At 39.9% G+C, this 15,780-nt stretch overlaps 1 protein-coding gene and 1 non-coding gene across 3 annotated transcripts in view; one reads left to right on the top strand and one right to left on the bottom strand.

Moving 5' to 3' along the window:
* Positions 1–14,843, top strand: part of LOC115624743 (protein goliath) — a 46,987-nt gene extending 32,144 nt beyond the window's left edge. Inside the window, exons 3-8 of one of the 2 annotated variants that reach the window (XM_030519570.1) lie at positions 8,452–9,133; positions 9,205–9,337; positions 10,389–10,506; positions 10,575–10,726; positions 10,802–10,898; positions 14,274–14,843. In XM_030519570.1, the coding sequence (XP_030375430.1) occupies positions 8,569–9,133; positions 9,205–9,337; positions 10,389–10,506; positions 10,575–10,726; positions 10,802–10,898; positions 14,274–14,744 (1,536 nt within the window). In that variant the 5' untranslated portion in view covers positions 8,452–8,568 and the 3' untranslated portion in view covers positions 14,745–14,843. Of the gene's footprint in view, positions 1–8,451; positions 9,134–9,204; positions 9,338–10,388; positions 10,507–10,574; positions 10,727–10,801; positions 12,430–14,273 lie in introns of those variants that run through there. The other variant, XM_030519571.1, reaches the window with a different exon arrangement.
* Trnaa-cgc lies at positions 9,406–9,477 on the bottom strand. The gene has a single exon. It is a non-coding gene; the product is annotated as a tRNA-Ala (tRNA).
* Positions 14,844–15,780: the final 937 nt, after the last annotated feature.

Below are 15,780 nucleotides of genomic sequence, written 5' to 3'. Positions count from 1 at the left end.
ATCAAGAATGACAAGCAGCCATGCAGCTACACACTATAATACTTGTATATACCCGCTAAATGGTATCTCAAATTACCACTGCAATCACATTCCCTGCAAATGTCACACTCAATGCGGGGCCTTGACAGTTCCGCTCCCTCTTTTCAATTTGCTGCGCCACACACTTGTGTCCACTTGTAATGCTGCCCCTTTGGCTCCCGCTAAATGTCAGCGACGAAGCAGCACAAAAGGGGAACTGTGACGGGGATGCAGGGGCTGGCGGGGATTGTGAGCCATGGCGACGGATTCCCAGCAAGCAACACCAAAAACAACCAAGTTGTTCTTTGCCAACACTGTGAAAAATGCGTGCTCTGGTTGTTATGTAATGGCAAATGCGTCTAATCCGTCCCACTTGTCGGATGCGTCCGATGAGCGCCACCGCCAAGAGGATTGCCTGAAGTGGAGAGACTCGCAGTGGCATTCTCGCTCTTCTTGCCGCAAGTGCTGCGCCAACTGGCGCAAGTCTAATTGAATCGTAATCGCTGGACTCGGATTTGGATAACTCACTTGGCATCGCACTTTCAACATGCTAATTGCTAGTGCCCCGATTTTCGCCACACCACTCTGGCTTTCTTCATCGTGCAGTAATTGCTTTTGTTGTTGTTGCTGCTGCTGCTGCTGCTGCTGCTGCCACAATTGTTGTTGTAACATGGTGCGTTAATTACAAATTATTGTTGGCGCTTTTGAAAGTTCAGGCAAGTGGCACAACAGCAGCAACAACAACACCAAATAAACAACGGCACACTCGCACAAATGCATGTAATTCATAATCAGTGCGCATTTCCGTGCTCCAGTATTGCATACAAACGTAGATACATGTACTTATGTACATAAATATCATACTAAGTACATGCAGTTGGGTGTGTAGTACGAGTGTGTGTGTGTGTGTGTGTGCAGATAATTGTTGAACTTTTTCCCCATTCTATGTTTATTTTTTCAGCTGACGTTATTGTTGTTGCTTTTGCTTGTTTTGAGCCACAACTAAAGTTCAACGGATCGCATTAAATCCAACGAAGCGCATTAAACCCAACAAAATCACAGTCAAATGTTGAGCGAAAGCATTTTAAATAAATAATAACAAACACAACAACAACTTCAAAACATCAAGTTAATGGTGGCACAATAATTAAGCCAACTTCTCATATATAAATAAAACCATTTTGTGAAAACAGTTTTTAATAACTTAATGAGTTCGCGGAATATGAATTAAGAGTATCAACAAATTGTACTCAATTTTTTCTTATCACTTGTTTTTCCAAAGTTCACATTTTAAGTAAAGGAAGGAATGCTTTATCTTCTAAAACGTCTTTCTTATCTAACATGTGGAGAAGCTGAAGTCTGAAGGCTGTCCCGACTTTAAAATACTCTGTACATTTGTATAGAATAATTATAGAAATTTAAAAAATTAAGAAAATTAAAAAAAAGAGATCGATTTTACTTCCTTTAGTATTCGGACTCGTGTTCCTATGCAAAGCAGCAACAACAACAGCTGCGGGCAGTGAATACATAAATCAGAGATTACACAAATGGCTTTAACTTCCTGTTTAATCTGCCTATTATAATGAAACTTGGCCTACGGACTTGGCCTAATCCCTAACTTGCAAATTTAAATGAAAATAATGTTACATTTATTTCGTTACAATTGTGACTGTGATAGCTCTCAAGAAATTGACGTTTGCTAAATGAAAGGAGATGGGGACTTTACGCACAACATGGAAATATAATGGAAATATAATGATATACCGTGTTAGAACAAAAAAATTGTGTATTTTTCTCAGGCTCTTTAATGAAAACACTTAACACAAATAAACACAAAAACTAAATTATTCTTCAATATAAATACAAAATAGCAACATTTTCGGACTATGAGTCCAAATCTGATATCTTTTCTTGACATTCAAGTTACGATTTCTGAACTATATGTCCTTGTCACACTTTCCGCTTTTATTCCAAGTTACTTTCGAGCTATTCAGAGGAATATTTCTGAAAATGTAAATAATTACATCGTGCCATGAAAAAACCTATATTCTAAGAGGTCTTTAAGTACAAAGCTCGAATCAACTTGTAATGAAAAACCTCACCATTTTTGTAGTAACGGTCAAAGTCAACTAAATTTTATTTAACATCTTAATCACACAAACTAGCTTTAGTTAGCTACCTACCTATTAACAAGTCTGTCGCTATATTTTCTTGGTTAAGCAGAATATTTTTTAATTCGGCATATTTGTATATGACAAATGAATAAAACACTTCTGACGACGCGTCGCACGCAATTTGAATTCTGAATCACTCATCAACAACAATTTAATCAGTTTCGGATTGCCGACCAATGCAGGCCTTGTTTCCAGCCAAAATCTTAAGATTTGTGAACACTTCCGAAAATACTTAATTGTTTTATGCATGGAAATGATTATGTATGTACATAACTCCATTTAAACACTTCTCTGTGCGGCAGCTTACTGACGCTGGCCCATGATTCCTCGACTCATTTAGCCTTAAAAATGCACATAAATTAAATATTTTTTCCATTTACCAAAATATGCGAATTTTCAGCCACCAGCGAGGAGGCATTAGCGAACGAGAAATGCATAAATTCAAAATAATGTTCAGATATATTCACATTTGAATCACGTTTTCGCAAATCACGTTTCGGCATATGTTTGTCGGTTTGTTGGTTTATATCTGTGTATAGTTTGTGTGTGTGTGTGTGTGAGTTTGTCCGCATCTACTATTTGCTGACGCTTTATTTTTTCGACGCTTTATCTTCGCGCTTTTAGTTTGTGTTTATTCTACGGTATTTATTGGTAGCGTTATTTAACTTTTCGTTTGCATATATTTTACTTTTGTGTTTACTTTCCTATCTCTTTTATCGGCTCCTGCTGCGGATTGTATTTCAAATTGAAATTCTGATTTATGGAGTGAGCCAAATACGAAAAGCAATATATTTAAATAAGATACCAAGGGTGGGTGCAAGTGTGCGTCCATCCATGTTTTCAAACGTTGAACAAGCAATTAAGAGAACTAAATACTTTCTACTTGGCTGAAAAGTTTAAACAGCATTTGAAAATTATTCATTATATTTCAAAAAAAAACATGTAAGTCGAGCCAGGGCGGTTTTAGAAGAGTCTACTCCTTATTTACACTGATCTATTTCTTATTCACAGAAATCAGAATGTTTAAAGACAGTTCCACAACCCGAATGCTTTTGAAGTATAACACTTTAATAATCTTTAATTGTTTTTCTTTCTGAATATATAGTAAGCATTTACACATCTCACACAGCCAAGACCTGCTCTTCACATTCCTTGGGAGAACCCAATTCAATTAATATTTTCTCTATCTCAGTTGCGCAATAACAGATCCGAAGTCTTGAATCGAAAACCCTAACATACATATATAATCTGAATCGCTTAAATAAAAGCTCTGGCAGTATAACATATTTCCAGACTTAAGTCTATTAACATCAAGCTATGACTTGGGTGAAGAATATATTTTTGAATTATTGGGTCTATAAATATTTCAAAAGATCTGGAAGAATAAATAAAAACCCCACTTATTATCGTGTTCCCAAGTCCGTTGAAATTTATTTATGTGAGAAATTTGTAGAAACAAAAATAAACACAAAGAACATGTGACGCTCTCCGTTTTGTTTTAAATGCAAGCATATTTTGTTCATAAGTATTTGTGGCCAAGAAGTAAGTAATTTTCTCTGGCAACTGGCCAAAATGCATACAACGTATGCAAAACAAAAACATTCCTCTAAATAAACAATTTAAATTGCAATCGCCAGAGCAACAAAAGCGCGCCAAATTGTTTACAAGAACGTAAACAAATAAATTTGAATGAATGTTTCGCGCAACAAGTGCAAGCGACAACAAAACAATAAATGCCAGAAATAGAAATAGAATTAGAAATTCCTAAAAATTCTCAATCAGAAAAGTTCCCCAACGATATATTTGGCCGACTCAGCGACTCAGCTACGCGGCACATAAAATACGAGTGTGGATGGTGAATGCACAAAACAGGATGACCACACCCATCAGATACACATACATACTATAGGTATGTTTGTGTGTGTGTATAGGTTTTCGCGTTCTGCCCAAACCTGCTTCTCCGCAAAATGTGTGCTTAAATGATAACAAGAGTTTGACATCACAAAAATGCAAATAAAAATGTCACCACACACACACACACACTCACATTTGTAATACACACGCCTAACACTTTTGGCAACTGTCAGGGTCATTATCCTAAACGGCACACGCACACACACACGCCCACTCAGTAACTCACACACTCACACACTCTATTGCACGCGCTCGTTTACATTCTACCTAGTCGGCGACGTCGGCCAAGTCCACTGCCCTTGGCCAGCCCAGCCCAGCCCCGGCTCTGCTCTGCTCCTGCCACTAGCCCTGGTGGTCGGCGCTTCCAACAGAATCCCCACATGCCAACGCCAAGCTGTCGGCAGCAGCAACAATGGCAATGAGTAAGAAATGTTGAAATAAAATGCAGCGATGCATGCGAATTGTGCAGCGGGCCCAATCACGAAACGTACTCTATAAACACAAATACAAACACAAATACACGCACACACCTGCATGCAAAATTTGGCAAGACTTGGTCGAATCGAGAGATGTGCTACTATATAGTACAATATTAATATAATATACTATAAATTATTATAAAACTACTTGTAGAAACATTGCTAGTACGTCATTCTAACCAGCATCTGCCCATTTCACCCTTGCTGCCCGACTATATAAACATTCGAAATGGCATTCTAACGATTGATTAAAATAAATGCATAATTTGGCGTCGGAAAGGGGTGTTTTTTATGCCGATTTTATTACGAGTGCTTCTGTAAAATAAAATGACCCAAAACTGCACACGTTTGTAAATATTCCCGAGCACTGGCAACATGCCGACAAGTTTTTGGCACAATAAACCACAATCAATACAGAAGGCTATTATAGCTGATACTACATACAGTAGCAGCTATATAAAAAAAACAAAAACGATTTTCAAACGATCGAAATACATATATGTACTTAGTTTAACAATTGAAAGACAAGAAAGAAGCGAAGAATACTTATGTATGTACATATACATGAGTCATTTAGGGCTGATGGTAAAGTATAGAAGAAAGATAAGACATATCCATAATCGGCTATTTCCATTACTACGTTAGATCTGAAGTGTATTAAAAAACCTAACCTATACACATAGTGATGTGTTGCTGTCTCCGACACGCTTATGATAATCTCAGCTCATGGTGATGATCAAATTTTTGAAACAAATAGATGTAAAAGGGTAGTAATGAAAATATCTAGCTTATACAAGTATATAGTATACAAGTACATTTAGCCCATGCTTAACATGGGGATTGTGTACGTCAGTTAAAGTTCGGCAGTCAGACACTTAAAGAAATACACCTAATACCGTTTTTACACGGTAGATTGGTTCCACAAAAAGTCGTGTTAAAAAAAAACTTGTAAAAAAGACATTGATCATATGCAAAAATAGTTTATTGGTTCCCTATCTCTAAAACATATTGAAAACAGTGAAAGTGTTTAGCGTGCTAAAAGAAAAGTTTTTAATCGTGTTAGACCGAGTTCCCATTAAAAGAGGTCGTGTTAAGCGAGGGACATGTGTAGTTATACTATAGTGTACATGTATATTAGTACATATCTTTAATCACACAGCTTCAATTCATAAATTATAAATTGTTAGAAAGCACTATTAGAGTAGGTTTTAAAAAATTGAAATTGTTGAAGTACCGCATTTAAATTATATATTTTGATGCTTCCAATTCGGAATGGGAAACCAGGTGGACACACCTTGGGTAGCGCCCTCGAGTGCGTGAAGGCTGCTGAGCGCCGCAGACGCCGTGCCGGGTAACATCCCACATGCATGTAGAATTGCAAAATGCTTTGGGACCGGCACACACGCTTTCCTTTACAAGTGGTTCTATCCATTTGCATACACACTCGTAGTCCTACATTTGTACCCGAATAGGCGTCAAAATAAAGTTTTGTATGCAGATCGAGGGGCAGGCTGGACGACTGCATGCTAAATGAACATAAAATTTAATTTATTGTTGCCAGGCACAACAGCCAGAGAATTATTGCCACCATAATCGTACACTCTTATGTATAGCGAGAACAGAGGCGAGTCCAGCCATAATATTTCTGGCAAACTGGTTGTTGTCCGCACTAGGCGGCTCCGCATTCTCTTCTTGCGGCGCGGCGCGGAGCATTTTGACGCTTGGCTTGGCATGAAATGCATTTTTAATGCGAGATAAAGCTGCCGGCCTTCTGGACATCTTTTCAGTGTCAGACGAGCCCGAATGCGAGTGCCAGCGCCAACGCCCACGAATCGAGTAATTTGGCCACCCATTTGCGTGGTCTGCAAGAGAGCGTAATAAAATATTTAAATGCAATGCATTTCTCCAGCCTGACGTGCAGCAGGCACGGTATTATTATTAATGACGACGTCGACGACGGCCCCGCGAATTGTCTGCCTGTGGCATTGGCCTTCAGAAGCGATTAAGTGTGGCCCGAATGGCTTAAATGGCAGCGCCTGCTTATGCAGCACATTTTTAAAAAGATTTAAATGAGAGTGCCTTCGGTGACCTAGAAAATAAAAGGGCTGTGGAATCTACAATAGCAAGTAGTTCGACCACAAGATAATAGAAATGTTGATAAGTGCAAGTGCGTCTTATTATGTAAAAATTTACCTTTTCCTGTGCCTTCTCTTCAACGTCGATCGATCCCATAAAAGTCAACCTTTGAAAGCATTCCACCAAATCCAAAATTAAACCTATCTTTACGACATTCAATTATTACTTGAGTCTACTGCCATAAAACACATTATTGTTGTTGAGTCTTTGTACTTTAAGGCGTAATTTCTTTTCCCTCTTCAATATTTATTTCTATATACCAATACCCTGCAATTTAATTTAATTTTAAACCATTGAGGGCACATTAAATCAAAGTGCTGATATTTGGAAATCAAAACCAACTACCAACAAATTTGCTTAAAACTTATCATATTGGAACGATACCAATTTAAATTATAAAATAGAACCGGAAACGCACAGATTATGTGGTGCAGATCTATAATATACAAGTATATTCTTGTTGTTGGTGAAAAAAACTTAAATCGCAATATCGTATTAAAAACTACAAGGTTGGGTTGCTCTCAGACTTAAAGTTATGTTTCAAGTTATAGCTTAGCATCTATCCCTATCACTCTCTCTCTCTTTCTCTCTCTACACCATAAAACAATTCCATTTCCCTTGAATTATAATGTTACGAGTACAGATTTAAAGAGGTTCACATAAAGCACGATACAACTAATTCTAATTTTACACGGTATTTTTCTACACGATTTTGATATAACACGGTTTAAAAATTAAAAATTTCATATGAATTTCTTTAGAGATAAGGAACCAATCACTTTTTTTTGCATATGATCAATGTTTTTTTTTTACACGGCTGTTTCTGGAACCAATCTGCCGTGTAAAAACAGAATTGTATACATGATCTGGCTCTGGATCCAAGTATCGAGCTCGTCGTCTTGACGATCGATACGGCTCCTAGCTGGTTGTCTAGGGTCGCTTAAATAGGTTAAAAGGGGGAAGGAACCATATTTATTTATCGACAAACAGAGCTGTGGATGTGAGAAGAAAACAAAACAATACAGAAATTATATCAGAATAACTAAACTAAAACAAGGCCCATAGAAATAACAAAAATGTCTAATAACGAATCCGACTCGGTGGGGGGATTTTATTTGCCAAGCAGCCAGCTATGCCCCGATTCACAGCAGAGAGTAGACCTAAAAAAGAAAGAGAAGAGGAAAAATAGCAATACAAGATAAAGAAGAAGTATAATTAAATAAAAATAACAAATTAAAATATAAAAGATAAACTATAGTTTGAATAGCACTCACGTCCATATGTATACCCTTATAAGGTGAAAATGTGTTGCTACTTATCTTTAGCAATTGCTCAGAATGCAGGAAGTCTCTCATTTTCACGCGTGTGTCATCAATAAGAGTATACGCGTCTTCGTACGTCACTCGATTCCCGCAATGGCGTCTGCTTTTCATCATCAATTGATAGCATTACCTGTCGAGGGACAGGGCCGGCTGCAAAGAAATGGCAACACAGAAAAAAGACCCCGTATTGATAAATAGTTATCAGCTGCAAAGGTGTCAAAAATAGGCGCTCATAAATGTGAATATAGTAAGTAATTACAACACTTAGAGGGTGACTCGGTGAGACTTTTAGTCTAATATGGCCACCAGCTTATCTGCCAACATCGCCGACACTTGAAGCGGCCGAATGAGTTTTGAATAAGTACGCACCAATAACTAATCAGTCCACAAACATTTCATTCATTTCAGTTATATTGCAACTTCTGAGCAGAACAGGTGTGAAAAGTTTCGCGACCCCATTGGTTGAGGCCCATTGAATTACAATAGACGGGAGGGACTGCGAATAGAAGAGGCAACGAATCAAACATGTATTCCCGAGATATGTTGCTGCTGGCCTGTGTGGTCTTGCTGCTCGGCGGGATGCCGCAGCTCATCTCGACCACAACGACGACCACTTTTGTGGCCGCCATGTCCATAGCCAACCAGGATCTGGAGCGCTACTTTCGACCAGCGAATGCGACACACACGTTCACCACCATAGGTGAGGAGCGCATTGCCGTCGACGTCTACAACTATGCGTTCCTCAACTGGTCCTACATGGACACGGACAACGTGCTCTTCGAGAGCGACTACAAGGAGGAGAAGGCGCGCTACGGCGAGGGCCGGGTGTTGGGGGTTACGGGTCGCCTGGTGCACATTAGCAATGTGGAAGATATAAGCGACGATTTCGCGTGTACGCCCTACATTCGCGGCACGTTGGGCGCGCCCACACCTCCGAAGGGCGTGCCGTGGATAGCGTTGGTTCGACGCGGACGTTGCACCTTCGAGGACAAGGTGAAGCATGTCTTCCAGCAAAATGCTGTCGGCGTCATCATCTACAACGACAAGCAGGTCATGCAGCTGGAGAAGATGCAAATCAAGGGCAAGAACCGTAAGTTTGCCGACAGTTACTCTATCTGGTCGAGTCCAACTAATGCTTTATCCTCTGCATTGCATTTTCAGGCAACATAGCCGCTGTCATAACGTATCAAAATATTGGCATGGACTTGGCCAACATGGTCGATAAGGGCCACAACGTGACCATTTCCATCATCGAGGGACGCAATGGTGTGCGGCCCGTCAGCAGTTTGAATCGGTAAGTGTAGAAAAAAATAAAATATAAATAAAAGAAGAAAATAAACACAATGTCGTCGTGATTGAGGTTGGAGACGCCGGGGTTTGAACCCGGGACTTCTCACATGCGAAGCGAGCGCTCTACCACTGAGCTACGTCCCCAATCCCATACGCATCGGCTATTGTCAATTTGTACATAAGCAGCAAATACCTGCATTATCGACAGACTATTGCTCGTAACGCTTTTCTGTGACAGCAGTGCAATTACACATTTCCATGTATGCAACAAAAATGTTAAGCTTCGAGCACTGCTTATTGTGCACTGCTTAGGTTGTTTTAATACCAATGGTGTCCGCTAGGTGTACTAATGTTACCACAGTTTTGGAGCCATCAAATGATTTAAAGGACGCAACGAAAAAAAAACAAACACGATCAAGTGTTAGGTCGGAATATCATAAAGCTGTCAAACTTTACGATTCAGATATTGCTTATATATAGTAATATTGAACGGCCTCTACATCTTGAGCGGTGTGCCTCAAATTTCGCATTTTACTCTCCTTTTCGTGTTCTGTGTACAAATTATAATGAACTCTGCCATTTAATTTATTTTATTCATTCCCCTAGTAACTTAAACAGTAATATCCTTTTAATCTGATAAAAAAGTTGCATAGTACAGATGAATATTTTCATATTAAATGCATACTAAAAATGTACACATTTTTTAATACAAATCTCTGCTTTTCCCCCCTTTTTTATGTTATAAGTTTTCTTTGTTATAAAACAACAAAATGGCAGTATCATTTGCTATCAATTTTTAAATAAGAAAAAATTAAGTTGAAAGCTTAATCGCAATTTATCAGATATGTCCACTTCATTGGAACAATGTGTACAAGTATGCGTGTTTTTAAAACCAGAACACTAGGGAAATTCTTTCCAACTAAATAAGGCGAGCAGCTTAATTCGTTCTGAGCTTATAGTACTGTCATTATTAATTAACTACGAAACAACAATTATTACATTCTTTGAATGCATTAATACATTTCTTTGAATCTATTGGTTTTTCCTCCTTCCAGTACCTCTGTGCTATTTGTCTCGATATCGTTCATTGTCCTGATGGTAATATCGCTGGTCTGGCTCGTCTTCTACTACATCCAGCGCTTCCGATACATGCAGGCTAAGGATCAGCAATCGGTTAGTATTCTCGGCATCCAATTCCCACACTATAATATCGCTAGGCTCTCTCTCTCTCTCCCGAACAGCGAAATCTGTGCTCCGTGACCAAGAAGGCCATCATGAAGATCCCCACCAAGACGGGCAAGATGACCGACGAGAAGGACATGGATAGCGATTGCTGTGCGATATGCATTGAGGCCTACAAGCCGGCGGATATAATACGCATACTGCCTTGCAAGTGAGTCTTGGACAGTTCGTTAATTGTCAATTCTGAAATGCTAATTCGCCGCTCATTCTCGTGCATTCCCGACAGACACGAGTTCCACAAGACCTGCATCGACCCGTGGCTCATCGAGCATCGCACCTGCCCGATGTGCAAGCTGGACGTGCTCAAGTTCTACGGCTATGTGGTGGGTGACCAGATCTATCAGACGCCCAGCCCTCAGCACACTGCGCCCGTCCCGGCGCCAGCGCCACCGCCACCGCCACACGCGGACGAGGTGGTTCCGGTCATTGTGGTGGCGCTGCCGTCGACGGCGCAGCCACCGCTGCAGCAGCTGCAGGCCAACATGAGTAGTTTTAGTGCCAGCCATTACCAGCATCAGCATCAGCAGTATCAGAATCCGAATCCGAATCAGAATCCGAATCAGAATCAGCATCAGCGTAGTCCTAGTAGTAGTCATAATGCTCAGCAGGCGCAGGGGTCGCGGGGACGACGCAACTCTGCGCCTGCCACCATGCCGCAAGTCATTTGCACTGCCAGCCGCCAGGTGACAGATGTCTAGACTCTAGGTCTGTAGAGGACATAGAGTATACAAGTATAGAGGATATAGTGCCGCCACAAGGCACGCATACACTTAATACACTATACATACTTATATATAAATCTCGTACTTACCAGATAATACTATACGTTATACTATACCTACATATATGTACTTGTATAATTATATGATTACGATTACTGCTAAGTTCGTCTGCTAGTTTCTACGCATTGTATTATACGAGATCGAGGACTCGGAGAAGGAGGAACGGATGAATCCGTTGACCTAGCGTTTACAGTTACGTTCACGTTCACGTTCACGTTTACGGTTAAGTTTCACTTGTAAATATGCGCCGCTCTCAATGACCAACGCATCGCAACTTGAATGCTGATAAGACTTTAATTTAGTTTCTACTCATAAACATATTATAAATTCTACTATATATACATACGTGCTATATACTGTATAGCACAGATAAAAGGCACGCGCGCACAAACCGCGACGAAAGTTCAACTTTGTAACGGGAATTTCTCTTAGGCCGCGCTCACACCCCGGACATGGCCGGACATGGCCGGAATGGGCCGACGTAGTCGCGTTCGTAAGAGTTCTAAGTTTAAGTTTAGGTTCTACATTAAGGCGTGCAACAACAACAATTGTCGATATAAAGCAACTACATACATACATACATACATATGTATTAACCAACTAACTATAAAGCGTAGCAGTAGTCGCTGTAATGTTCAATGCAACAACAAAAACAAAAACACACACACACGCACAATATTGTAGCAAAATCTGATAAATCGGCGTCCGTATTGCTAGTCAACACACACCCACACCCACACACTCACACACACACACACACCCACACAAACGTATGTGAAGTATGTGTGCATGGAGAGAGAGCATCCAGAAGGCGCCCCTCAGCTCCCCCCACCTACTCAAGTCCAGTACCCATTCGACTAAATAGTTTACACAATGTACATTATGCATAATACTTGTACTTACATAAATACATACATACATAGCTACGTAGACAAACACATGTACATGCATACACATGTATTTAGTGACACTTACGTGTATGCAATTGTGTCGAAGGTGCCAAAGTATTTCCTTTTAGTTTGTTCATTTTGAATAAATATACAATGTTTTATTTATATTGCTTGATCATTTATTTCATTGGCATTTCTGATTTTTATTTTTGGTTCTACTTGTATCTGTAAATGGGCGCAACAAGCCACCATAGCTTCAATAATGAACCGATATTCGTATCAGAGCCCTACACTAGGGAAGTCAATGTGACTTCCAATGAATCCTCTTAATAGTACTATGTATTCGATTTGAGGAACAGACTCTCTCGAATCGAGCCAAGTGCAATATTCCAGCCACCAATCGGAAACTGCTGTCGGAAATCTTACTGCAGATTGTTTAACAAAATTCAAACAATCCTGTCCAATTTTTACACTGCAATAATTAATTTAGCTTTATTTCCCTGATTATCTAAAATAGTTCTTCGTTCAATGAATGAACAAACATTTAAAGCAAAATACTTACCATTCAGATGTAGCCTTCCCATGAGAAACCAATTCCCGTCAAACTATTTACTTAGCTTCAGATTGAGTTTGTTATAAGTACGAGTATGTATATAAGTTTCAATATTTTTTGAGCAAGAATTTACTTTCATTAAAGTACCTCATTATTACAGTTACAGTCTTTTATATAAAAGGAGAGGATAAAGATAAAGTCGTTTCATTTCTGACGGTCGACAGAGATTCAGTTTTCAACTTCTTAAGATTCAGGAAGTCATTGAAATTGAAGATCTGTTGTATACTCACTATTGCAGGCTTAAATGCGGCGACCAATTGTTGTGACTTGTTTCTCAACACACTCTATGCTAGAGTTGACTTAGTTTGGAAGGAGATTTCGAATAATAATTCGCAAACACGCTCAAATAAAATAGATACACTCACACACTTCGACGACTTATTGAAAAACAGAAAACAAGCAATGATCTCATAAACAAATTCCGCACCCATATGATTACTGGGTATAGGTTGCAGATTTCAACGTTGCGGCCTTTAGTTTCAGTTAAAAAAATGTATTATTGTACTAGAAATTACTTTTGACACATTTAAGTTGAAAATGAAACTCATGCTCCTAATTCTAATTTCATCCTCAAGGAAGTCGACCAATCTCATCACGGTTTCATTAATGTCCACGGATCAATGTAAAGTTCTTGTTCAGCTTGTTAGGAACTAAGAAAGGGAAACATATCTGCAAAATTTTGGTACTTTATTTTGTTTTCGTAGTTATGTTTTTAATATTTTGCTGCACTTCGAATACAAAACGAAAACGGGCCACTCCTGAATTGATAATCAACCAACTGCCCGCTAAAAATAAAAATTCAAGTCGATATCCTAGAGCCTTAGTTAGTTAATGTTTTGATAACGATTACCAATTACCAATTACCGATAACCAAATACATATAGTTTGCGCTAAAACTTAACTCAAATGGACTCAAAACGTATTTAAGAGACAACAATAAATTGATTGAAAATTGAAAACGCTTTGCTTGTTTCCACTGTAGACTCACACGGGCTTGAACGCTTCCTCCATTGCTCATCTGTAGATTGGCACGGCGCTGGGCCAGCTGAGCAGTCAGCGGCCAGTCAGCAAAATCCTTCCTACTCTCATTCCAGTTCCTGGGCAGCGAGGAGAGCATTCTGGAGTATGAGGCGGAGCGACCAGCCGCGTCCAATACCGCCATGCCCAGCACCGAGCCGGCAGCCGCAGTAGTTTCCTCCGCTCCTGCAGCGAGTGGAAATCCCTGTAAAAAAAAGCTAGTCAGTGCTGCGAGCAGGCCATTATAAATAGTATTCGGCGCTAACCGCATGGGATCCCCATTTAACCCTTTCCCAAAAATAACTCCAGCTGAGTATCCTTATGGTGTGCCACTCGATCATGGTGTATCGTTGATGCGTCATATACAAGTATCTAATCTCGGCAACTCCTTTGCAGCAACTTCTCAGTGCGCGTGAATCTTCGCGCCACCGACGCTCGCACTCGGCCGATGGCGGTTACAGCAGTGGCTGCTTCGGCCGTCAGCGCCAACCGCCTCAGCAGCAGCAGCAACAGCCCCATCAGCGGGAGACGCCGCAGCCTGCAGCTGCTGTGGGTTCCGCATCAGCAAGACGCAGCAGCTCCTCCAACGCGCTGCAACAATTGACGGACGCCTCGTATTCGCAGTCGCGCCAACGCCAGCGCGAATCTTTTGACTTTCAACGCACGCGGCGTCGCTTTATGCGTCGGGAGAGCGACGAAATATCCTTGCGCTCATTGCCCCGGCGTCCAGGAGAGGCAAGTCGATCGCTTACCCAGCAGCAAACTGGAAGTGCCACTCAACGCCAGGACTCCAATGACTCCTCGTCGTCGCGAGACGTGTACATCACAATACAAGTAAACGGCGAGGGAGTGGAGCTGAAGGACTAGGCGAAGGATACTCGCATCGATTCATAATTAACTCCGTGTATACGCAATACTGATATTGAACTATTCCTGTAATTATATTTCCAAGTTGTATTTAGTGAACTCCCTGTGTACAAATTCTAATAAATAAAGATTATAGCAAAATCACGTCTTTATTATCTATATAATAATATGAAATGAACATCGATGTTTTACATCGGAAACGAAAATCGCCATGACAAACATTGCTAAAGATGAAAGCTAACGACGAGCGGGATCAACTCTCCCTTGCATATTAGAGCTGGAAAAAACATCGATATATCGATGTTTGGGCAATATCAATATATCGATGTTTGGGCAATATCGAAAACATCGATGTTTTAGTTGCCAATATCAATAATCGGGTACTTTTTTATACCCTGTACCCAGAGGGTTAAAGAGCATATTAGTTTTGTGCGAGTGTACATGGAACACAAAGAAGGAGCCGTGGCAGACCCACAAAGTATATATATTCTTGATCAGGGTGACAAGATGAGTCGATATAGCTATGCCAGTCTCTCCGTCTGTCTGTATGAACGCAACGATCTCAGAAAGTATTAGAGCTAGAATAACCAAACTTGTTATGTAGATCCAGTTGGGGATTACGTGTCCGTATATTAAGAGTCATTATGATAGATCAAAAGAAAGAAAGTTGAAACCATAAATATGATATCTGCCTAGGCTCTGCAGCTGTGTTGCTGTTGTTTGTTGACATAATTCTGTACTTCACACATATGTTTCCATTTAATGTGTGTATTGAATAATTGTTATTTAATTAATTTAAAATTCGCAACATTTTTTTTATTTTTGGGTGTGTGTACAGGGTATTTAAGAGTTGAGTCCGCTCGACCTTAGCATAAGGAATGCTATCTTGTTCTCTTCCAATTACCAATTCCAATTACAATTGCAAACAACTTTTTATTAAATAAATGTTATGTATTTTGAAGGTCTAGTATTAAGACATTTTGTTTGACCTTGAATACGTTTTTTGTGAAAGATATGTAACAGTATCGTACTCTAC

Source organism: Scaptodrosophila lebanonensis, unplaced genomic scaffold, assembly GCF_003285725.1.
Source record: "Scaptodrosophila lebanonensis strain 11010-0011.00,11010-0021.00 unplaced genomic scaffold, SlebRS2 tig00000061-arrow-pilon, whole genome shotgun sequence".
Classification (NCBI taxonomy): domain Eukaryota; kingdom Metazoa; phylum Arthropoda; class Insecta; order Diptera; family Drosophilidae; genus Scaptodrosophila; species Scaptodrosophila lebanonensis.
Note: the sequence above shows the minus strand (reverse complement) of the source record. Positions and strands in the feature narration are given on the sequence as shown.